At 48.3% G+C, this 24508-nt stretch overlaps 2 protein-coding genes across 2 annotated transcripts; one reads left to right on the top strand and one right to left on the bottom strand.

Moving 5' to 3' along the window:
• Positions 1-697: 697 nt before the first annotated feature.
• Positions 698-1713, bottom strand: LOC141277729 (metabotropic glutamate receptor 7-like). The gene has a single exon (XM_073799806.1). The coding sequence runs from the start codon at positions 1711-1713 to the stop codon at positions 712-714; it is 1002 nt and encodes a 333-aa protein (XP_073655907.1). The 3' UTR covers positions 698-711.
• An 18143-nt stretch (positions 1714-19856) lies between these two features.
• On the top strand, positions 19857-20829 carry LOC141277728 (metabotropic glutamate receptor 7-like). Its single transcript, XM_073799805.1, has one exon. The coding sequence runs from the start codon at positions 20237-20239 to the stop codon at positions 20813-20815; it is 579 nt and encodes a 192-aa protein (XP_073655906.1). The 5' UTR covers positions 19857-20236; the 3' UTR covers positions 20816-20829.
• The last annotated feature ends 3679 nt before the right edge of the window (positions 20830-24508 follow it).

Below are 24508 nucleotides of genomic sequence, written 5' to 3'. Positions count from 1 at the left end.
CTCACCTCCGGGCTCTGAGCTGGCAGGAGTAGAAAGCTGATCGCCCGGCTCCTGCCAGTGGCCGGATCGCAAAGGCAGTTTAGACGGTGCAAACAACTGCCCAGAGCAAATCACCTGGGGGCACGTCTGCGGGTGGCTTCTCCCCGCTTGAGGACAGTCCCCACGCCTTCCGCCCCATGCCCTCGCAGAGACAGGTTACAGGTCGGGAAATCCAACCCGAGCGAAATGGGCAATTCACGTCCAAATGTAGGTGAAGACCTAGCCTTCGGTTTAAGAACTGCCTCCCTAAGCTCTTCTCGAAATTTTCCAAGGCAGCTGCAGCTTGTCGGGCGGCTTGGGGCAGGGAAGCTGGGGAGTTGAGAAATGCCTAGTTTCTAGGCGTCTTCTCATCTTCCATATTCCTTGCGCCTAAGTGGCTCTCACAGGAGCCCGGCACTTTTACAAGCCTGTTTTGGAACCATATTTCACTCTAATGAAAACCCATTTAAATCATCGCCTTGTTTTTCGGAGACTGTTTCTTGTCAATGGGACCATAAATCCAGAATGTCAAGCCGAATGGAGTGGAGCGCGGACAGGGGAGAGATGGAAGGGAAATGAATCAAGCACGGAAAGTACCTCCTCGGGTGAGGTGGGAGGGACTCGGCAGGATCTCCAGGGTGGAAATGACCGAAGGCTGACCAGACCCCGCACCCCTGGAATCCAAGCCCGCCTTCAGGATAAAGAGCGCGGGGAGCTACGGCGCGCTCTGCCCCGGAGGGAGCGCCCCCCTACCTGGAAAAGCCTCAGGATGTTGGCTACCATGATGGAGACCGAACTCCCCGAAGCCCCAGTCACTCCAACTACTTTCTCGGGATTGACAAAAACCGGAGGCTCGCCGTTGGTGCAGCGCACTTCGGAGGTGTCCTTCTGGATGAGCGCCTGGACGAAAGTGAGCGACTGTTCGAGCGCATAAGTGTCCCTGGAACAAGTGTCCAGGATCCGCGCTCCCAGCGTCACGTTGGGCAGCAGGTTGGGATCGCTGTTGATCTGGTCCAGGGCGTAGAGCATCGCTTCCAGCCTGTGGATCCCGTTCTCCCTCTTGATGTCGCCGCAGGGCACTCCGCTGGGACCCTTCGCGTGCACCGGAAACAGCCCCCCGAGGGTGACGTCCCCCTCGATCCGAATGGAGTGCGGGGCGTACATCTCCTGGCCGCGAGCCGCCGCCGCCAGCGCGCACAGAAGCACCTCCAGCACGCAGCAGGGAAACTTCATCAAAGTCAGGGCGCGGAGCAGCTTCCCCAGCTGGACCATGCTGCTCCCGCGGCTGCGGTGGTGGCGGCGGCACTCGAGGGGACGGTGGCGGGCTCGCCGGAGTCCTGGCCCCTTGGGGTGAGCTCCTCCGGGAAAGCCCAGGGTCTCCTGCGGGCGAGGAGGGTAGGGGCGCCCGGGGAAGGGCAGCCGGCGAGGGTGTGGGGGGGGGGTCCCGCGGCGCCTGCCAGCTTGGGGCGCCGTGCGCTCTTGGGTTCCCCGGCCAGCGCGCCGCGCTCGAGCTCGCGCTCGGTGGCTTGCAGCTCGAGCTCTCCAACAGCCCAGCACTGGGGAGAGAGCGAGGATGGCTATCGCTTTAAATGCGCGTTCGGCTCCCTCTCCTCCTCCGCCCACTCCCTCCCACCCTCGCTCGCTCTCAGGCTCTCCCCACCCTTCCCAGCGCCCACCCTCCCCAGGGTTTTGCATCATCACGCAGGGAGGGGCTGCGTGCTGAGGTAAGGGGGGAGGGAATGGGTGGGCGGCTGTGGGGGGGGGAGTACCTCTGATTGGGAGTTTCGAGGTCCCCAGGGAATCTGGGGATTGCAGGTCGCAGGCGAAGGCTGAGCTCCTGCTTCGGTCTCACTGTAGCAGCCGCTCGCTCGCCCGCCTGCACCCACACGCACATTCTAGGCACAGGGTGGCATCAGCCCCGGACAGGGCGGTTCTAGCTGGGGCTGACTGCTTCCAACCCTGAGGTCCGGAGCCGGGGCTGTCAGCGCCGGGAGAATGCGAGGTAGTCGAAGGTGATGCCGCCAAGCATGAAGGGTAGTAGGGAGACCCCAGTCTCTACTGCTAATTCGCCTGTGCCAGTTTTTCCTAAGAAAAACACACATACACACAGGAGCCTGATTTATGACCTAAAGAACCTTTACGCAGAGACTTCTCCGGGGCCAGGCACTGGGCTAGCCTGTAGGGAAAGACGCCAACAAGAAATGCTGGGAATGGAAATGCATCTTTGGTCTTCAGGGGTTACTGTGGCCGGAGCCGGATGAAGTAACCCTGGTCTCCAGTAAATCTGTGGCGGATTCGCTCCTTTTCTTCCTTTCATCGCAAGAGGTGGAACAACTGAGAACTCTGCAGAGCGCACTTTCTTCTCTGGCGCTGACAGGTGTAAGGCTCCCTCCTACCCAGTTCCAGAGATGCTTTTGGGCTGATGTCAGGTTTCCTCGGGCAGGAAATAGCAAGAAAGAGGTGGCAGTAGGAGGAGCAGACAGAAATCTCCCCATCGATCCAGTGATCCAGTGATCCATTCTTCTTTTTTTTTTCTGGCTGAAGATTTGGGGGGCTTGGGGAGTGGAATCAGGATGCCAGAGCAGGTTGTAGTGCAGTTAGGAAGCTGTTTTTCAAAGGTGTCCCCTCCTGCAGGTCCAGCCCAAACTTGGCCCATTAAAGCAACAAGTGGCCCTAGTTCCTACACAAGGAAGGGCAATGTATCTGCCCTTGGTGCCCACGTGTACTGCTTATGGAGGTCTCTACTCTTGCTGAGCCTTTCTGTTGGAGTGCAGCGAAACTGTCTTATACAGAATTGAGGGCGCAGAGGAAACCAAAACAAGACTATACTTTCTGTTGTAATGTTAGTGTACTAAAGAAAAATGTCCTTGCACATAAACAAAACAACACACACACACACACACACACACCTAAAAAGTCAGAAGTTAAGAAGTTCTTTTTTTTTTGGCGGTACGCCTCTCACTGTTGTGGCCTCTCCCGACGCGGAGCACAGGCTCCGGACGCGCAGGCTCAGCGGCCATGGCTCACGGGCCCAGCCGCTCCGCGGCATGTGGGATCTACCCGACCGGGGCACGAACCCGTGTACCCTGCATCGGCAGGGGGACTTTCAACCACTGCGCCACCAGGGAAGCCCTATACTTATGATTTTATATTTGCTTATTTACTTTTGTCTCCCCCCTCAGCTCAAGAGAGACTATATTCATCTGTGTTAATCACTGCTGTGTTTCCTGAACATGCCTATAAATCATACTGAAGAATGGTGCCTGAAATTTGGTAAGGGATCAATCAATTTTCTTGGCTGGATGAAGAAATGTGTTCATAAATTAATGAACAGATCTTCGGGGCTTCTGACTTGAGGACTAATGGGAAGAGGATGGCAAATGTTTGGGACAGGGTACTGCAAGAAGTAGTATTTGGAGTACTCTGATAGCTATCCTAACAGATAAGATTGTGTTCATTTAAGTAGTTTTAATGAGAGAGCTGGGAACTAGGGACACACAGCATTAAGGTTTTTATAATGCATTCTGTAGAGTTCTTTTTAAGTCTGTACAAATATCATTGAAAATATATGCATACATATACACCTCTGTTACTTTACTTAGTGCTTTACAAGAGCCCCTCAAGGAAGGGGTAGTAGCAACTCTCAGTATCCTTCCTTTATGATGAGCTTAATTTATTCAAAGTTACATCATAATTTATTTGTAACTGTGAAACTAGACTTAGTTATTGAATAGACCCTCCCTAGAAACGTATGACATTAATAAAACCAACAAAACTTTGTTCAGTTTCCAATGATAGACACACTACAGACTCAATTATGGGCCATCCAGTTTAATGAAGGGAAGAAGTGATTGAACAAATATAGAGCAAACAGAATATGAAGTTTTATCCTCCATTAATATTAGTAACGGATAGTGTGGGCTCCAATGCCTTCAAGATAGCTTGAGACCATCATCTCTGTGTCATGGGCAGGGGGATGTTCAGCCAGGATGTCTTTCTCTGTCACTGAGAAAAATGTCCATAATATATAATGATACCTACTGAAACTGATATGGGGCATTTGGGTAATAAGGAATCCATTAGCATATTTTTCCGGAAGCCTTGACTACAAAATGAAGACAGTAGATTTGGACACTTTCAGCCATGAAGAAGTTGTTTGGATATTCATCTTTATGCCTAATGAAATAAGCTTATTTCATCTCTGCAGCTTCCCATATACCATTTTCCCACCTCTGTTTTATGTTTGGAAAGACTTTTAGAAATTGAAAGTCAAGTTAAAAAGTGAGTGACAACTTAAATGATATATGGAATATTTTGCTGACTTACAAGAGCATGCAGAATTAAATATGACCCAGTTCAAATGTTTATTTTAACGTGTATGTTGAGGTGGAGTTTTCAAGGTGCCAGAAAATGAGAATTCACCTTCCAGTGTGTGTTACCAGTTCTGTTCATTGCACAGAATCATCTTCATAAAACATACTGTTTTCTATGTACCTGGTATATATCTCAATTAGTTTGAAGAATTTCTCAGATACCTCTTAATATGTAGTGCTCCAATTCCAATCTTGCCAAGTCCTGTACCAGTGACACAGCACACAGGAGTTTTACTTCTCTTTATTTCTCTGGGTTGTTCAGCACCCAATGAAAGAACAATGGAATGGGATCAAAGAGATCAGGGTTCTTGTCCCAGATTTACCATAAAATAATTGTGTCCTCTTGGGAAAATTATAGTCATTCTAGGTCCCTTTTCTTTACTTTGACAGAGCTGCACTAGATGACCCCAAATAATATAGCACTCTTTCAGTAGTAGCTTAGATGTTATTGGTTTTCTGAAACAAATGAAGACAATGACACATGAAGCTGTGCAACATCTCTGTAGCTCTGTTGTCTTAGAGTTGCCTGCATTTTACAGATGATAAGATGACTGTGCATAGAAGTAGATGTTTGGAACCAGCGGTTCCAAAGTAAGTGGAGGTAAACCACAAATTTCCTTCCTTCCTGAAGCTCACTTAGCCAAAACATAGGCTTCTGAATATTGAGCTGTAAAGCATATTATCAGTACATTTTAAAAGAAGCTATTCTTCTAGGATTTCCAATTAATAGCAGGAGGTTTTGAAATGCTTAAAAGATCATCTGATTTTGTGAGATTTACAGCTCTATTTTCCTGTCAAGCAAGTTGTATTAGTGCCAGAGAGTCATCTGAGCTTCTGGATGCTTCTCTGAACCTCTTGAAGTTTTCTTCTTGCTCTCTGAAATTCATGCCAGGTAAGCCTTTTTCTAGAGCGTATGTACAGACTTGTGTATTTTTATATAGGAAAGCGATGCAGTGAGTCAAGTCGGGGGTTAAGCCCTCATTCTCAGAGTGGTATTGAGCTCCTGGTGAAATATAATCATCATTTCCTCAGAATCGAATAGCAGTTATCTCAGGTGTATAATCCCATTAACTATTTATACATTTACATATGACACATGGATTTATTGTACCTACGAGGTGTGTTCTCTTTGGGAAGTACAAAGCTCTTAGAGACATGGGTTGTTCATTTTTTTGTTTTCCCACAAATACTGTGACCCTTTGAGCAGGAAGGTCTATATTTTACTAACATCTAGAACCAGCAGCTAACACGGTGTCTAAGATGTAGTCAATAAATATGAAATAGATAATGAACACATTTTTATGTAAGGGCCAGGACATGGACAAATAGAAATTTTTCATTTTCAGTCACAAAGCAACAACAGACATAAAAATGATACAGACAACAAGTGCTACGGTCATTCAAAGAAGGCATAGAATAGATAGAAGGATCTCCTCTATGGCACAGGGAACTATACTCAATATTTTGTAATAACAGCTGTATGGGGCACCTGCTCCACACCAGGCCCTATGACAGGTGCTTACATACTTTCCCTCTCCCCCATCCTATGGGGAAAGTACCTCTGCTATAGATTTAACATTTGCCTCCCCCAAAATTCATACGTTGAAATCCTAACCCCCAAAGTGATGGTATCAGGAGGTGTGGCATTTGGGAGGTGATAAGGTCATGAGGGTAGAACCCTCATGAACAAAATTAGTGCCCTCATAAAAGAGACCCCGCAGAGGTCCCTCGACTTTTCTGCCATGGGAGGTTACAGAGAAAACACGCGAACTGTGACCCAGGAAGAAGATACTCACCGGACTGTGAATTTGCTCGCACCCTGATCTTAGACTTCCAACCTCCAGAACTATGAGAAATAAATTTCTGTTGTTCATAAGCTACCCAGACTCTGGTATTTTGTTATAGCAGCCCAAATGGATTAAGATAACCTCTGTCCTTAGGTTTCAGAGCCAGAAACTCAACTTTGTAGAGGTTACGAGAACCCTAAAGCCACTCAACTAGGCAGAGGCAGATTTGAAATTTAAGTCTCCAATTCCACATGTAAGTCTATCAGACCCTGTCTCCAGACATGATGTCATGAACAAGAGCTAATGCAACAAAGAGTTTACATGCAGCAAAACAATTAGCAAACAAAGTAAGAATATAGTAGACCGACTGTTTTTGTCACCCAATAGCCATTCACCACTCTTCCAGTTGAACAGAAGCCATGCCCCGTGGGCACATTCAGCCCTGCTGTTTTCACTTCCCAGATTTGAGGGGTAGGAAATTATTATCCCTCCTGGCCATCAGCACCCTGACCTCTACCACCCACCGGGCCAGCTTCAAGAACAGCTGGATCCACCTGTTCAAATGAAACAGGTCTGCTCTCTGTGGTGTTGGCTTCTAGTTCAAGCAGCTCTCCCCACATGATAGCAAAACTGGCTCCCAGCAGTTGCAAGCATGAATCTTACCAGCCTAGCAGTCCCAAGAGATACCTTTTAAGTATTTTTTCCCCAAAGCTCCAGTTAAAAGTCCTAGGCTGATTCCAATTTGACCTGCTCTGGACAAACATTTTCTTCAGAACCAAGAAGGCTGCCAGACAAAATACAGGATGCCCGCCTCGTTAAAGCTGAACTTCAGATAAACAGTAATTTTTTTAGTAGAAGTATGTTGCATGCAATGTTGAAGACACCCTAAAAAGTCGTGGTTTTCATCTGCGGTTCAGCTTTAACTGGGCGCCCCGTGTGGGCTTTGCCGGCTGTGGTTGGCGCTGAGCGGGGTCGGCGGGGACCGTGGGGGACTGTGGCCCGAGCCGGGTTGCACACCCAGCCCACAGCGTGCAGGGAGAGAGGGGCAGCCTCGTCTCCGCTGCAGGAGCTGAGACGGAGAGAAGGGGAGCGCCCCAAAAGGAAACCAGGTGCCCCTCCCAGGAGAGAGGAGATGGCTGTTCAGCAGCCAGAAACAGCAGAGGAGCCCGAGCACAGAAGCGGCGGCCTCTGAGGACGCGGCGCACATATTTCTGGTGGGCGAGGGGCACGCGGGCCGGTCCGTGGGAAAGAGGGGAGCCCGCGCCGGCCCCTCCGCCTCCCGAGACTGTGCGTTTCCCTAAAAGAGCAGCAGCTGTGCAAACTGACGGTTCACAGTTGTGATAAATCGCCTTAGGAAAGCACTTCGATTAAAGTCACATCTAACTAGAACGCAAGAAGTCATCCCTGAACAAATCAATTGCGAGAGGGGCAGCTCTGGGCGCGCACCCACGCCGCTGCTGTTTTGCTTTCCCCGCAGGATGAGGGCCGCTCACTGGGTCGCGGGGACGGCGCGCTGTCTCAGCTGGGGAAGAGGCGCTTCCTCAGGACACATGGAAAACGCAAAGTGTGAAAGGAGGCCTTTATTCCATTCCTTTGGGGGATTTCTTAATGACGTAAAGCCCAACTTGGTTTCAGATCTGCCTGTTGTTTCCGTGAGAGAACCTTCCTGGGTGGCCAGGCGCCACAGGGCTGTGCTCTCCTTCCCGAGCCAGTTCATCTCCATCTGTAGTATTTTCAGAGAAACTCTCGGATAGGTTTTCTCCAACAGGTTCTTTTTCCTTCACTTTATAAAGTCATTCTCCTGCACAAAATGAACGGCCTGAAGACATCACTGAGCCTCTTTTTCTCCCAGGGTCAGGGCCAGCACGGCCCCCAGAAGACAGGGGCGCAGGACCTCACAATGGGCTTCAGGCCTTCCCCTCCCCTCCCGCCCCTCCCACCCCGCCCTATCCCTCCCCTCCTCCCCTGCAGAAATCATATCCCTTTCTCCAGACTCCCCACTTCAGCTTGACTTCCAGCAGATCTTTACCCTGCCAGTTAGTAATTCAGGACTAATTAGGTGATTGCTTTCATTTATGGTAGCAGTGGGGGGTGGTGGTGATGAAATGGCTTTGCCCCTATTCTTGTTGGAAAAATAAATTACACCCACTGTCACTTGAGATCTTATTTTCCCCCCAATCAAGCAAATTAGCAGCGTGGTTCATTTTCCCAGCATTCACTCCTGAACAGACGGCAGTGCCCTGGAACGTGGCTTAGAGCTCTGTGGTCAGTGCAATTGTTTGGGGCTGTTTGTGCCGACAATGACAGGAGACGCCTGTCTCCCGAAAGAAGAGTGGCCCTTGTCTTGCTTAGGCCAACGAGCTGCCCAGAGCGCTGCCCGCCTGGCTTCTGAGGAAGATGTACACCGCCATCTAATGGATATGGGAGCTCACTGCAGTGTGCTCGTTCTCCCGCCTTTCCTTCTGGCCGGTAAGAACACGCAATAATGCTTCTTGTAAGTTCCTAAAAATAGGGGAGGTCTTATATCACCAGGAGTGAAATGTTTGCCTCAATGTCTGTAATGAAAGTGCAACCCCATGCTTGCACAACGTCTGTCTTGTCAGTAGCCCTCTTTCATCCCGATGTTTAGGTCCAAGACAGGATCGTCATTGTCTGAGCAATGGGTATTTCTCTGAAGCTGGGTTGTTCTCCCCTGTCCCAAGTAGTGTGGGAGGAGACAGTCAGCACCTGCACAGGCGTCTTCATCTCTGCAGCCTCGCCATCAATCCTCATCTCACCCACAGCAAGCCCGATTCCAAAGTGCACAGGGTAGAGGCGTTCGAAAGTTGGCTTGTTCAACCAGGGGCATTGCCACTTCCCAGAGGGAGCCAGAAACACACCCACATCCTAAGACTCTTTTCAGTCTTGGCATTGAGGGGGTTCCCACTCTGTCCCCTGACTACACACAAGTCAGTGTCTTTTTCCTTTCCGCTCATTCTACCTACATGAAGAGCACGTTGATCTCCCCAGTTTTAACACAGGAACCATGATTTTTTTGGGTTTTGTGTATGGGTGGGGGAGAGAATGGGAGAAGGAGCAAGTACATCCCAATATGGAAGGGCTTGGTGCCCTGGTTCTCAACCAGGGGCAATTTTGCACCCAGGAGACATTTGAAAGTGTCTTGGGACACTTTGGATGGTCACAGCTTAGGGGAGGCTAAAAGTCCTTCCATCACAGGACAGGCCCACAGCAAAGAAGCATCCAACCCCACCCAGCAGTCGTGCTGAGGCTGAGAAAGCCTGGTTTAGGCTCGCAGATATCACCCTCCAGCAAGCTGGTGAGAACACTGATTGTCCTCAGCCCACACTGCAGAGGCTGTGGATAGATAATGCATCCTCTCCCAAGTCAGTACTGACCGCCGTTTTTCTTTTAGACTCTTCCATTTTAAACATAATTTAGCTGTCTCTTTTTGTTCCCTCTGCTCTGCTGAGAAGAGAAAGGATTGGAAAGGGGGAGGGGAAGGTGACAGAAAAGGAGGATTAGAGGCCTGACCTGTTTCTCCTGGAGAAGCTGGGCACATTCCTCTCTCACACGGGCTTTGTGACTGAGCAGGGTACAATTAAAAGCACAATAATTTGCTTGTTATTCAAGTCAGACATTAGTCCGGGTAATGGTGTGCTTGGTGTAGAGATGGATTTCCTTGTTTGGAGCTAAGCACAGGACTAGCTGAATTCTCCATGGAGAAATCTTGATTTGTTCAGGTCTTTCATGTTTTCTACAGAGAAGGGATTATGTCTTCCTAAAGAGGGGCCTTGCTTAAAAAGCTACAAAGTGTAAGAAAAGGATTTAGGGCAGAGAGGCCTGTGGTTACGTAGCTGAGGGGTACAGGGAATTTCAGAGCCAAGGATTATTTAAAGCCATAAAGTTAAAAAAATAATTGCTTTAGGGACTTCCCTGGTGGCGCAGTGGTTAAGAATCCTCCTGCCAGTGCAGGGAACACGGGTTCGAGCCCTGGTCCAGGAAGATCCCACATGCCGTGGAGCAACTAAGCCCGTGTGCCACAACTACGGAGCCTGCGTGCCACAACTACTGAAGCCCACGCGCCAAAGCCCGTGCTCTGCAACAAGAGAAGCCACCCAGTGAGAAGCCCGTGAACCGCAACGAAGAGTAGCCCCTGCTCACCACAACTAGAGAAAGCCCACGCGCAGGAACAAAGACCTAAGGTAGCCAAAAATAAAAATAAATTTTAAAAAATTTATTAAAAAACATTGCTTTAGCACTATTGCATCAGTGCTGGCGAGTACACTGTAAAGGCAATTAAGCATGAGCTAATATTCATTTTACTTTGGCTAATTACTGTATGGATCCAGGAGAGGGAGAGGAAAGAAAACATGCCCCCTCCCTAGCAATCAGGGAGGACGTTGGTTTTGGTTTCTTTGCCTTATAGGCACGCTTATTAGTTGAGGTGCCCAGAATCCAGCCATCACAAGGGCCTTATTAGTTAAAACACAGGAAAATTGTTCTCTCAAGGCAGAACAGTGAATGCTCTGCTGTCCCAGTGACCAAGCAGAAGCCACTATTAGTTTTAACTCCATCGATTATTGTTAGCCAGAGAGGACATGACATACACAGTCCTGACTTCACCCATGTGCCTGCTGAGCCTGGGTCAGGGGCTCTCAACCCAGAACAACTCTGCCCCCCTCCCCCCAGCTCCCCACCCCCCGGACAATTGACAAGTTCAGGAGCCATTTCTGCTGTCACAGCTGGGGAAGGACTGCTGGCGTCCGCTGGGCGGAGGCCAGGGATACTGTAGGAGTATCCCACAATGCCCAGGACAGCCTACAGCAAAGAATTATCGGACACAAAATGTCACCAGTAGCAAAAGTAAGAGGTCCTGGTGTAGACAGAGGCAACTTCCTCTCCTTGAGTAGGTGAAGGTCTTCAGAATCTTCGCTTCCTCAAATACATAATGGACAAGTCATCAGATGACCATATTTCATGCTAATTAACACACTTTTATTCCCCCTTTTCTACACTGGGTATTCATTCTCCCACTTCAGGAAATCGAGTAACACTAAGAAAAACTTGCCCTGGAAGGATGGTCCGCGGGGGTGAACCGAGACCCAAGTCGGTGCCCGCCTTCTCCTTCTCCGATTCACACACACACAGCCAAGAGAGAAGACAGCGAGCTTCTCTGCAATCCCCTGATTCGGAGTTTTGAGAAGTTTTATTCCCTTCTCTGAGATTACCCATTCTTCCCTGCATGAAGCATGTTCAGCGAAGTCATTTGTCCTGCAGCTTTACAGGAGTTAAGAGCCCGCAGCAGTGAGATATCCATTTCCTCCCGGAGAATGAGGACTCCCCCTGAGGGAGGTCAATGCTCAGGACAGGAGCATCCCTGGAGCTGGTTACAGCCAAGGGGCTGTGACTCAGGACTGTCCCAGGCAGGCCATCAACTCTCTGGGAGAGCCTCAAGGATGCACTTAGCCTCTGTTTACAGAAGGTGAGGAGGGCAGAGTGCTGCAGACGGGGAGCGGGGCGGCCACACCCAGACTAAACCCTAGCTGGCACCCTACAAGAGACAGAAAACCTCTCCCCTCAGGTCCCATCAGCCCTGCTCTCCCCTTCTGTGCACCCTCTCCAAATGCCTTTTTCTGCTTTGCCCCCTCCCATTCAATCTGTTCTAGGTACAGCGGTCACGGTGATCCTGGTAAGTCCCAAGTCACATCGTGTCACTCGGAGCTCAAAACCCTTCAGAGGCTCCCATCTGGATTCGAATAAAAGCAGTCTTCTCCCTCTCTCCCCTCCCCATCCCTATCTCTCTCTGTCTCTCTCTGTCTCTCTGTCTCTCTCTGTCTCTCTCTCTCACACACACACACAACACACACCACACACACACACACACACCGTCCCTCCCCTTCCCTCAAGCCCTTCCAGACACACTGGCACACTGTCCCTGGCTGTTCCTAGCAGCTCCCTCCCCATAGCCTCCTGCACTTACTATTCTCTCTGCCTAGAATGTTCTTTCTCTCTGTGTCTACAGGGGCTGCTCTCTCCGGTCTGTCCACATGTCCCCTTTTAATTAGGGTAGCCCTCTTTCCCTTTGATGCTTTATTGTTCCCGTAACCTGCATCATCTGGTAACATGCTAAAAACTTCCATGCTTTCATTTACGGGTCCTTCCCTACCCCACCTCTCACTCCCAGATTGCAAGGCTCTCCGTATAATTTTTTCACAGCTGTCTATCTCGAGGACCAAGTACAGTGACTGGCTCCAGCAAGCACTCAGATATTCGTTGAAGACATTAGGAAATGGACCAGGCTACTTAGCTTCAGAAGCTCTTTCATGGAAGTTCCCATCCCCTCCTTACCAGTTATCAGCAAGTTGACTGAAGACTAGCACCCTGACAATGAGGCAGCTCTAAACTGTGAATGACAAAAATATTTACTGTGTCTCCGAGGGCCACTTGTGTTTGGTGTTTTATTTTTTAAATAGTTTTTTAAATAAATTTTAAAATTTATTTATTTATTTATTTTTGGCTGCGTTGGGTCTTTGTTGCTGTGCGCGGGCTTTCTCTAGTTGCGGCAAGCGGGGGCTACTCCTCGTTGCGGTGTGTGGGCTTCTCACTGTGGTGGCTTCTCTTGTTGCGGAGCACGGGCTCTAGGTGCATGCACTTCAGTAGTTGTGGCACACGGGCTTCAGTAGCTGTGGCTCGCAGGCTCAGTAGTTGTGGCACACAGGCTTAGTTGTTCCGCGGCATGTGGGATCTTCCCGGACCAGGGCTCGAACCCGTGTCTCCTGCATTGGCAGGCAATTTCTTAAACACTGCGCCACCAGGGAAGTCCATGTTTGGTTTTTAATTGTAGTGAAATGCACATAAAATTGTATCATCGTATCACTTATGAGTGTAGAGTTTAGAAACGTTCAGGAGATTCACGTTGGGCGGCAGCCAATCTCCAGAACTCTTTTCTTCTGGAAAAACTGGAACTCTCTGCCCTCCAGCAACCGCTACCCCCAGCCCCTGGCACCCACCATTCGACTTTCTGTGTGTATGAACTTGACCACTCTAGGTGCCTCATACAAGTGGAATCGAGAGCATTTGTCTTTCTGTGACTAGTAGGTTAGCATCATGTCCTCAAGATTCATCCATGTTGTAGCCTGTGTCAGAACTTCCTCTTTAAGGCTGAATAATATTCTGTTGTGTATACACCCCGTTTTGCTTATCTATTCATCTGTCAGTGGGCAGTTGGGTTGCTTCCACAGTTTAGTTATTGTGAACAATGCTGCTATGAACATAGGTATACAAAGTATCTTGGAAAACCTGCTTTCAGTTATGTTGGGTATATACCCAGGAAGTGGAACTGGACCATATGGTAATCCTACTTTTAATTTTGAGGAGCCACCATGATATTTTGCACAATGGCTGTACCGTTTTACATTCTCACCAGTAGTGCACAGGGTTCCAATATCCTACATCCTCATCAGCCCTTGTTATTTTTTGTTTTCATAGTAGCCACCCTAAGGTGTGTAAGGTGGTGTCTCACTGTAGTCTTGACTTGTATTTTCCTAATGATCAGTGATGCTGAGCATCTTTTGAGGTGTTTATGGGCCATTTATGTATCTTCTTAGCAGAAATGTCTAATCAAGTCCTTTGCCCATTTTTTAACCAGGTTGTTTGCTTTGTGGTTGAGTTTTAGGAGTTCTCTGTACACTCTAGATATTAATCCCTTATCAGATATGTGATTTCCAAACATCTCCTCTCATTCTGATTGCCCTTTTCCTCTGTTGATAGGGTCTTGATGCACAGAGTTTTAAAATTTTTCATGAAGTCCAATTTCTCTATTTTCCTTTTGTTGCCTGTGCCTTTGGTGTCATATTCAAGAAATCATTGCCAAAATCTAATGCCATTAAACTTTGGGACACTTGTGCTTTTTAAAAGGACCTTTTAATGACAAGTTCCCCAGTTTGGGGAGTTCAGAGCCCTGAAACCTAACTATAAGTGTTCCCAATGCAGAAAGTACATAAGGACCAGAGTGCTTAATCAACATTTCTGTTGGCAAGCGAGGTCCCAAGGAGCATGTGGAAGCACAGCAGAAGTAACATGGAGGACTTTTAGGAATGTTCTCTGCCACCTTAGTTTCCTCCCTCTTTCTCCATATATCCCTCCCATTTTTCCTTCCTTCCTTTCAGATAACATGTCTGGGGCAGGATATGGTGAAGAAAATGCTTTTACCTCACTCCCCTATAACAACACTGACCAACAACACTGAGCCTTGGAGAAGCAATTTGCCTAATTTGGAGAGAAAAACTCCATTCAAGCCCTGCTGGGAAGCAAGTTCAAATCTGCGTGACCACAAAACCCACGTTCATGGACCCACTTGCCTCTATTGCTTTTTTAAGCTATAGGAATGCTGGATGAGGAATGCTGTCTGTTATCAACTAGAAAAACACGATCCCCCTTTGAGCCTTCATGTCATTACCTATAAGATGAAAATGGACAAGCACAGCACATTTCCAGTGTTACTTTTGAAGTTTTCAGTGCTATCTTACATGAAAATAACATGAAGAAACAGAAGCAAACCTGCCTGATTCCCCCTTATGCCTTGACTACTTGGCCTGCAGAGAGGCCTCCAAGACCCTCCTTGGACGATCCAGCGTTCAGCCCAGCACTGAGCTAGACGACCACGGGCTCCCCTTCTAGCCCAGTGAGTCTTTGCATGACTGTTTTGGGTTTTTTTCCCTAGACTCCCATTTCTTAAAAGTTTGAGAGCCAGTCACAGATCTCCATTTCACCCAAGGGCTGGCATGTCACGAGGTCACCAATATTTGTTTTATGTACTGCTAAGAGATTAAGGGGCAGTATAATTTCAGAGAAAAGTTAGGTTCCCTGGAAGTCAGGAACCCCAGCATCCTGCCCTTAAACACTCGAATGACCTTGAGCAATGAAAGGTCTCCAGACCTTCATTTCTCATCTTCAAATGAGAAGACAAATTGGACTACATCACTGTTTCCTAAAGTGTGGTGTGTACACCGCTGTGGAAAGTAAGCAATAGGTAGAAAAAAGTTAGGTGCTTTTATCTTATGTATATATCTATATATACTTAAATAGCCTCTCAGCTCTACAGTATCTTAGCTATTATTGCTACAGCAAGGCTGAAGTCAGTGACACACACACAAGCAACACCCAATGCTAGTACATGCGGTGAAGGTATCGCACCTTCAGGAATTGTCCTTTCCACCCAAACTGTCCAGAAAGATTGACACCGATGAAATGGATCGCTAGTGTGGATCCTCATATACCAAATTCCCGTGAGCTTTGCTGAGAAGACCTCAGCAGTGCATCAAAGCATCCCTTTGATGCAATGTGAATAAGGTTTAAAGAAGTTATTAATGGGGGAGGCAAATGTTAAATCTATAGCAGAGGTACTTTCCCCATAGGATGGGGGAGAGGGAAAGTATGTAAGCACCTGTCATAGGGCCTGGTGTGGAGCAGGTGCCCCATACAGCTGTTATTACAAAATATTGAGTATAGTTCCCTGTGCCATAGAGGAGATCCTTCTATCTATTCTATGCCTTCTTTGAATGACCGTAGCACTTGTTGTCTGTATCATTTTTATGTCTGTTGTTGCTTTGTGACTGAAAATGAAAAATTTCTATTTGTCCATGTCCTGGCCCTTACATAAAAATGTGTTCATTATCTATTTCATATTTATTGACTACATCTTAGACACCGTGTTAGCTGCTGGTTCTAGATGTTAGTAAAATATAGACCTTCCTGCTCAAAGGGTCACAGTATTTGTGGGAAAACAAAAAAATGAACAACCCATGTCTCTAAGAGCTTTGTACTTCCCAAAGAGAACACACCTCGTAGGTACAATAAATCCATGTGTCATATGTAAATGTATAAATAGTTAATGGGATTATACACCTGAGATAACTGCTATTCGATTCTGAGGAAATGATGATTATATTTCACCAGGAGCTCAATACCACTCTGAGAATGAGGGCTTAACCCCCGACTTGACTCACTGCATCGCTTTCCTATATAAAAATACACAAGTCTGTACATACGCTCTAGAAAAAGGCTTACCTGGCATGAATTTCAGAGAGCAAGAAGAAAACTTCAAGAGGTTCAGAGAAGCATCCAGAAGCTCAGATGACTCTCTGGCACTAATACAACTTGCTTGACAGGAAAATAGAGCTGTAAATCTCACAAAATCAGATGATCTTTTAAGCATTTCAAAACCTCCTGCTATTAATTGGAAATCCTAGAAGAATAGCTTCTTTTAAAATGTACTGATAATATGCTTTACAGCTCAATATTCAGAAGCCTATGTTTTGGCTAAGTGAGCTTCAGGAAGGAAGGAAATTTGTGGTTTACCTCCACTTACTTTGGAACCGCTGGTTCCAAACATCTACTTCTATGCACAGTCATCTTATCATCTGTAAAATGCAGGCAACTCTAAGACAACAGAGCTACAGAGATGTTGCACAGCTTCATGTGTCATTGTCTTCATTTGTTTCAGAAAACCAATAACATCTAAGCTACTACTGAAAGAGTGCTATATTATTTGGGGTCATCTAGTGCAGCTCTGTCAAAGTAAAGAAAAGGGACCTAGAATGACTATAATTTTCCCAAGAGGACACAATTATTTTATGGTAAATCTGGGACAAGAACCCTGATCTCTTTGATCCCATTCCATTGTTCTTTCATTGGGTGCTGAACAACCCAGAGAAATAAAGAGAAGTAAAACTCCTGTGTGCTGTGTCACTGGTACAGGACTTGGCAAGATTGGAATTGGAGCACTACATATTAAGAGGTATCTGAGAAATTCTTCAAACTAATTGAGATATATACCAGGTACATAGAAAACAGTATGTTTTATGAAGATGATTCTGTGCAATGAACAGAACTGGTAACACACACTGGAAGGTGAATTCTCATTTTCTGGCACCTTGAAAACTCCACCTCAACATACACGTTAAAATAAACATTTGAACTGGGTCATATTTAATTCTGCATGCTCTTGTAAGTCAGCAAAATATTCCATATATCATTTAAGTTGTCACTCACTTTTTAACTTGACTTTCAATTTCTAAAAGTCTTTCCAAACATAAAACAGAGGTGGGAAAATGGTATATGGGAAGCTGCAGAGATGAAATAAGCTTATTTCATTAGGCATAAAGATGAATATCCAAACAACTTCTTCATGGCTGAAAGTGTCCAAATCTACTGTCTTCATTTTGTAGTCAAGGCTTCCGGAAAAATATGCTAATGGATTCCTTATTACCCAAATGCCCCATATCAGTTTCAGTAGGTATCATTATATATTATGGACATTTTTCTCAGTGACAGAGAAAGACATCCTGGCTGAACATCCCCCTGCCCATGACACAGAGATGATGGTCTCAAGCTATCTTGAAGGCATTGGAGCCCACACTATCCGTTACTAATATTAATGGAGGATAAAACTTCATATTCTGTTTGCTCTATATTTGTTCAATCACTTCTTCCCTTCATTAAACTGGATGGCCCATAATTGAGTCTGTAGTGTGTCTATCATTGGAAACTGAACAAAGTTTTGTTGGTTTTATTAATGTCATACGTTTCTAGGGAGGGTCTATTCAATAACTAAGTCTAGTTTCACAGTTACAAATAAATTATGATGTAACTTTGAATAAATTAAGCTCATCATAAAGGAAGGATACTGAGAGTTGCTACTACCCCTTCCTTGAGGGGCTCTCGTAAAGCACTAAGTAAAGTAACAGAGGTGTATATGTATGCATATATTTTCAATGATATTTGTACAGACTTAAAAAGAACTCTACAGAATGCATTATAAAAACCTTAATGCTGTGTGTCCCTAGTTCCCAGCTCTCTCATTAAAACTACTTAAATGAACACAATCTTATCTGTTAGGATAGCTATCAGAGTACTCCAAATACTACTTCTTGCAGTACCCTGTCCCAACCATTTGCCATCCTCTTCCCATTAGTCCTCAAGTCAGAAGCCCCGAAGATCTGTTCATTAATTTATGAACACATTTCTTCATCCAGCCAAGAAAATTGATTGATCCCTTACCAAATTTCAGGCACCATTCTTCAGTATGATTTATAGGCATGTTCAGGAAACACAGCAGTGATTAACACAGATGAATATAGTCTCTCTTGAGCTGAGGGGGGAGACAAAAGTAAATAAGCAAATATAAAATCATAAGTATAGGGCTTCCCTGGTGGCGCAGTGGTTGAAAGTCCCCCTGCCGATGCAGGGTACACGGGTTCGTGCCCCGGTCGGGTAGATCCCACATGCCGCGGAGCGGCTGGGCCCGTGAGCCATGGCCGCTGAGCCTGCGCGTCCGGAGCCTGTGCTCCGCGTCGGGAGAGGCCACAACAGTGAGAGGCGTACCGCCAAAAAAAAAAGAACTTCTTAACTTCTGACTTTTAGGTGTGTGTGTGTGTGTGTGTGTGTTGTTTTGTTTATGTGCAAGGACATTTTTCTTTAGTACACTAACATTACAACAGAAAGTATAGTCTTGTTTTGGTTTCCTCTGCGCCCTCAATTCTGTATAAGACAGTTTCGCTGCACTCCAACAGAAAGGCTCAGCAAGAGTAGAGACCTCCATAAGCAGTACACGTGGGCACCAAGGGCAGATACATTGCCCTTCCTTGTGTAGGAACTAGGGCCACTTGTTGCTTTAATGGGCCAAGTTTGGGCTGGACCTGCAGGAGGGGACACCTTTGAAAAACAGCTTCCTAACTGCACTACAACCTGCTCTGGCATCCTGATTCCACTCCCCAAGCCCCCCAAATCTTCAGCCAGAAAAAAAAAAGAAGAATGGATCACTGGATCACTGGATCGATGGGGAGATTTCTGTCTGCTCCTCCTACTGCCACCTCTTTCTTGCTATTTCCTGCCCGAGGAAACCTGACATCAGCCCAAAAGCATCTCTGGAACTGGGTAGGAGGGAGCCTTACACCTGTCAGCGCCAGAGAAGAAAGTGCGCTCTGCAGAGTTCTCAGTTGTTCCACCTCTTGCGATGAAAGGAAGAAAAGGAGCGAATCCGCCACAGATTTACTGGAGACCAGGGTTACTTCATCCGGCTCCGGCCACAGTAACCCCTGAAGACCAAAGATGCATTTCCATTCCCAGCATTTCTTGTTGGCGTCTTTCCCTACAGGCTAGCCCAGTGCCTGGCCCCGGAGAAGTCTCTGCGTAAAGGTTCTTTAGGTCATAAATCAGGCTCCTGTGTGTATGTGTGTTTTTCTTAGGAAAAACTGGCACAGGCGAATTAGCAGTAGAGACTGGGGTCTCCCTACTACCCTTCATGCTTGGCGGCATCACCTTCGACTACCTCGCATTCTCCCGGCGCTGACAGCCCCGGCTCCGGACCTCAGGGTTGGAAGCAGTCAGCCCCAGCTAGAACCGCCCTGTCCGGGGCTGATGCCACCCTGTGCCTAGAATGTGCGTGTGGGTGCAGGCGGGCGAGCGAGCGGCTGCTACAGTGAGACCGAAGCAGGAGCTCAGCCTTCGCCTGCGACCTGCAATCCCCAGATTCCCTGGGGACCTCGAAACTCCCAATCAGAGGTACTCCCCCCCCACAGCCGCCCACCCATTCCCTCCCCCCTTACCTCAGCACGCAGCCCCTCCCTGCGTGATGATGCAAAACCCTGGGGAGGGTGGGCGCTGGGAAGGGTGGGGAGAGCCTGAGAGCGAGCGAGGGTGGGAGGGAGTGGGCGGAGGAGGAGAGGGAGCCGAACGCGCATTTAAAGCGATAGCCATCCTCGCTCTCTCCCCAGTGCTGGGCTGTTGGAGAGCTCGAGCTGCAAGCCACCGAGCGCGAGCTCGAGCGCGGCGCGCTGGCCGGGGAACCCAAGAGCGCACGGCGCCCCAAGCTGGCAGGCGCCGCGGGACCCCCCCCCACACCCTCGCCGGCTGCCCTTCCCCGGGCGCCCCTACCCTCCTCGCCCGCAGGAGACCCTGGGCTTTCCCGGAGGAGCTCACCCCAAGGGGCCAGGACTCCGGCGAGCCCGCCACCGTCCCCTCGAGTGCCGCCGCCACCACCGCAGCCGCGGGAGCAGCATGGTCCAGCTGGGGAAGCTGCTCCGCGCCCTGACTTTGATGAAGTTTCCCTGCTGCGTGCTGGAGGTGCTTCTGTGCGCGCTGGCGGCGGCGGCTCGCGGCCAGGAGATGTACGCCCCGCACTCCATTCGGATCGAGGGGGACGTCACCCTCGGGGGGCTGTTTCCGGTGCACGCGAAGGGTCCCAGCGGAGTGCCCTGCGGCGACATCAAGAGGGAGAACGGGATCCACAGGCTGGAAGCGATGCTCTACGCCCTGGACCAGATCAACAGCGATCCCAACCTGCTGCCCAACGTGACGCTGGGAGCGCGGATCCTGGACACTTGTTCCAGGGACACTTATGCGCTCGAACAGTCGCTCACTTTCGTCCAGGCGCTCATCCAGAAGGACACCTCCGAAGTGCGCTGCACCAACGGCGAGCCTCCGGTTTTTGTCAATCCCGAGAAAGTAGTTGGAGTGACTGGGGCTTCGGGGAGTTCGGTCTCCATCATGGTAGCCAACATCCTGAGGCTTTTCCAGGTAGGGGGGCGCTCCCTCCGGGGCAGAGCGCGCCGTAGCTCCCCGCGCTCTTTATCCTGAAGGCGGGCTTGGATTCCAGGGGTGCGGGGTCTGGTCAGCCTTCGGTCATTTCCACCCTGGAGATCCTGCCGAGTCCCTCCCACCTCACCCGAGGAGGTACTTTCCGTGCTTGATTCATTTCCCTTCCATCTCTCCCCTGTCCGCGCTCCACTCCATTCGGCTTGACATTCTGGATTTATGGTCCCATTGACAAGAAACAGTCTCCGAAAAACAAGGCGATGATTTAAATGGGTTTTCATTAGAGTGAAATATGGTTCCAAAACAGGCTTGTAAAAGTGCCGGGCTCCTGTGAGAGCCACTTAGGCGCAAGGAATATGGAAGATGAGAAGACGCCTAGAAACTAGGCATTTCTCAACTCCCCAGCTTCCCTGCCCCAAGCCGCCCGACAAGCTGCAGCTGCCTTGGAAAATTTCGAGAAGAGCTTAGGGAGGCAGTTCTTAAACCGAAGGCTAGGTCTTCACCTACATTTGGACGTGAATTGCCCATTTCGCTCGGGTTGGATTTCCCGACCTGTAACCTGTCTCTGCGAGGGCATGGGGCGGAAGGCGTGGGGACTGTCCTCAAGCGGGGAGAAGCCACCGGCAGACGTGCCCCCAGGTGATTTGCTCTGGGCAGTTGTTTGCACCGTCTAAACTGCCTTTGCGATCCGGCCACTGGCAGGAGCCGGGCGATCAGCTTTCTACTCCTGCCAGCTCAGAGCCCGGAGGTGAGCTCATGCTAACTGCGAAACACAGTCGCTTTTTCTGCACCCACCCTGTGCCCATCCTTTCCCACGACCTCCCTAACGCAGCCCCCAACCCCAGTCCTGGGTTTTGAGGACGATTCTCAGAGCCAGACAAGAAGGCGCCTGGAGGGAGGCAGTAGGGTGCGCTGAGCAAGGCCGGGCGGTCCTCTAGCTCCGGGTGCAGGCGGGCAACGGCGGAAGATGCGAGGACGGCGGATCGGGCCCGCTGAGCGGTGGGCGGTGCTGCAGTGCTCTCTCACCGCCTGCTCCCGCAGCCTCGGCCCCACGGCTCCTGTGCCGCCCTGGGGTATAGATGGATGGCTTCTGGATGAAGAAATTGAGTTTCAGGGTCTGCGTGACTATGGGTTCTCTTGTTTCTCTGTCTTTCTTCCTGTGTGTCTCTCTCCTTGTGTCTCTTTCTCCCTGCTTTTTTTTTTTTTCTTTTTTTGGTCTCTCTGTTTTTATGTTCTCCCTTTCAATTTCTGCCTCTCTTTTCCTTCTCTACCCCTATCTCCAAGTTTTTTGTTCATCTCTGTCTTGAAGTGATCCTTTCCTAATGCACAGCTCTCTCCCTGCCTGGTAGGACCCAAGCTCAGTTAGTCCCTTCTCCAGATGTTCTGGCTGACCCTTATGCTCCCCGTAGCTAAAAAGTTGGCTCCCTCTCAAGTGCCTTTCCTGAAGCATGTTGGGTTTCTGGAGGGGACTCCTTGTGAGATTCAAGCTGTCACTACATCAGCACCCAGGGGTATGAAGTTTGTGTTTGTGCCAGAAGGAGGGGTGCCTGTCTAAAGCTGCAGCCTGGTATGGCCCCTCTGAGCCTCTGAGCGTCCCTAGCACCTGTTGAGTATGCCACCTCTAGATGTTTGCAAGGCCAAAAGTGCTTCTGGGCAGCCTTCACTTTGAGGTAATGCTTTCAGGAAGAGCCTGGGTTGTTGTAAGCAAAACCCAGAAGCACTTCCTTTACCTCTGAGCTTAAACTAGAGAACCTGAGGAGGCAGCGCTGCAGGGAAGATGAGGCCAGAGGTCACCTGAGAACCACAGGGGCAACTCACAGTATTTTTACTGAAGCTCTGGGGGTTGAAGGCACATTTGCTGTTTGACATTTTAAAAATTATTTTGGTGCCTTCACTTGGAGCTTGGGAGCTTGCAGATGGGCCTGCCTGTCGAAAAAAGAGTGAAATCTTAAAGTCAAGAGAGAGCTTGCCGACTAGGCTGAAGGATTGTGTTTGCTGAAAAAGATTCCAGGGGGAGCTGATTCCTTCTCTGGTGTGTGGATCTGAGGCACTTGCAAGAAAAGAGAACGCTTGCCTTATGCTTAGTTCCCCCGTTCCCTGGGCTGGGAAGGAAAGGAACTGAATGCCAGCATTAGCAGTGTGCGTTGGGACCAAAACCATTCAGAGAAAACACTGTCATTTTCCTCTAGTTTGCAAATTGCAGCTATTCATGTTGGAATGAACAGCTGAGGGAAAAGAGCCCCCAGTTTTCACCTGCATTTATTGAGAAGAGGCTGGTAGTAGGAGGGATGCACCAACTTGTAGCTTGTGCTGCAAGCTGGATATAAGCTTGGTGTGAGCATCCTGGTTAACCACTGCCCATGTTCAAATATACAGAGATAGATTCCAACAATCTCTTCCAGTAGCCTTATTTTTGCGTGTGATCTTAGAAGCTCCTGGCATGTAAGTCCAGTCCCCAGCTTCCCAGCCTCTGTAAACCTGCAAAATGAATAGAGAGAATAGTGGGACACAGACCCATTGTTCAAAGACACAGTCACTTTAGGGAAAGAGGAAAAGAACGGGTAGGTGAATCTTCTCTGGGATTGCAGGGTTCAGCTCAATGAAGACTGTCCTGTATAAAAGAAACTCCTCTAAATGGTTGAATTCTTAGCTCTCCAGAGATTTGAGTTTTCTTTTCCCCATTCCCTGTGGGTTGCTGTGGGGAATGTGCCAAACCTATCATTTGAGATAAAAATTTATGGTGAGGTAAGCTTCTAGGCTGGGGGAAGGAAGACTTAGTGACTGAAATGGGGGATGCTAAGCACTGGGGGGCAGGAAGGAACAAGGAGCTAGTAATGGATGTAACAAATGCTGCAGCTGCCGGCAAAGCCTGGATTGAACTTCCTTCCTGAAAATGAGGACCCGGGCAAGAATGACCACTCAGATGTAAACAGTGTCTCTGACTGGGAATTCTCATCTGCCTGCCGGTGGGCCAGAGCTGAGCAAGTCCTTTCTCTCCTCTGTATGCACACTGAATTGGTTAGTAAGTGACACGTCAGAGGACAGGAATCATATTCAGTGGATCTTTCAAATCCAGGAGTTTGAGGCTAATGAAATTAGTGTGTGGCCAGGGCTCTGCCAACTAGAATTAAGTCACTGCAGCCACCCTGCAATGCATTTTCAGCCTGAAGGGAGCATCAGGGAGGAATTTCGGGAGATTTGTTTCTGAGCCTGTACAAAATAATACTCTCCTAATGCTAAGAAAGATTAAATGTAAATTAATATTGACTACGAGTAACATATTTAAAAAATAATCGCCGAGTGGGGGATGGCTTAAAGTGGAGAGATTATATAATATGGTGTCCAAAGAATAAATCTCCTCTGACCACTGTTTCATGGGCTATAAGTAAGATCTATTACAATGGAAAGTAATGGGAACGTTTTTATTCAAGGCTTCTCTGCTATTGACTTGAGAGCAAACACTCTGAGAGTATAAATTACTCTTGCTATGTGCTGACTCTGAATGAACAATATTTCATGTGCAGTGACATGGACTTGGAATTGAATGGCATCTGTTTCCATTGTTTTGTTCTCTCGAGAGCAACTAATAGAAAAAAGTGGTCAATTTGACCCTTGTGGGAGCGTGTTGCAAATCTAAACCTGTGTCCCTCATACCATAAATGAAATACATTTGTAAATTTGTAAGTGTTTTCCTTCTGTTCATTGATGCTTGAGTATAATCTCAAACTTTGGGAG

The sequence above is a fragment of the Tursiops truncatus genome, unplaced genomic scaffold (genome assembly GCF_011762595.2).
Source record: "Tursiops truncatus isolate mTurTru1 unplaced genomic scaffold, mTurTru1.mat.Y mat_scaffold_173_arrow_ctg1, whole genome shotgun sequence".
Classification (NCBI taxonomy): Eukaryota; Metazoa; Chordata; class Mammalia; order Artiodactyla; family Delphinidae; genus Tursiops; species Tursiops truncatus.
Note: the sequence above shows the minus strand (reverse complement) of the source record. Positions and strands in the feature narration are given on the sequence as shown.

What these genes read in the sequence shown, in the direction of transcription:
- LOC141277728 (XM_073799805.1), top strand. Translation starts at nt 20,237, where the DNA reads ATGGTCCAGCTGGGGAAGCTGCTCCGCGCCCTGACTTTGATGAAGTTT.
- LOC141277729 (XM_073799806.1), bottom strand. Translation starts at nt 1,713, where the DNA reads ATGCAAAACCCTGGGGAGGGTGGGCGCTGGGAAGGGTGGGGAGAGCCT.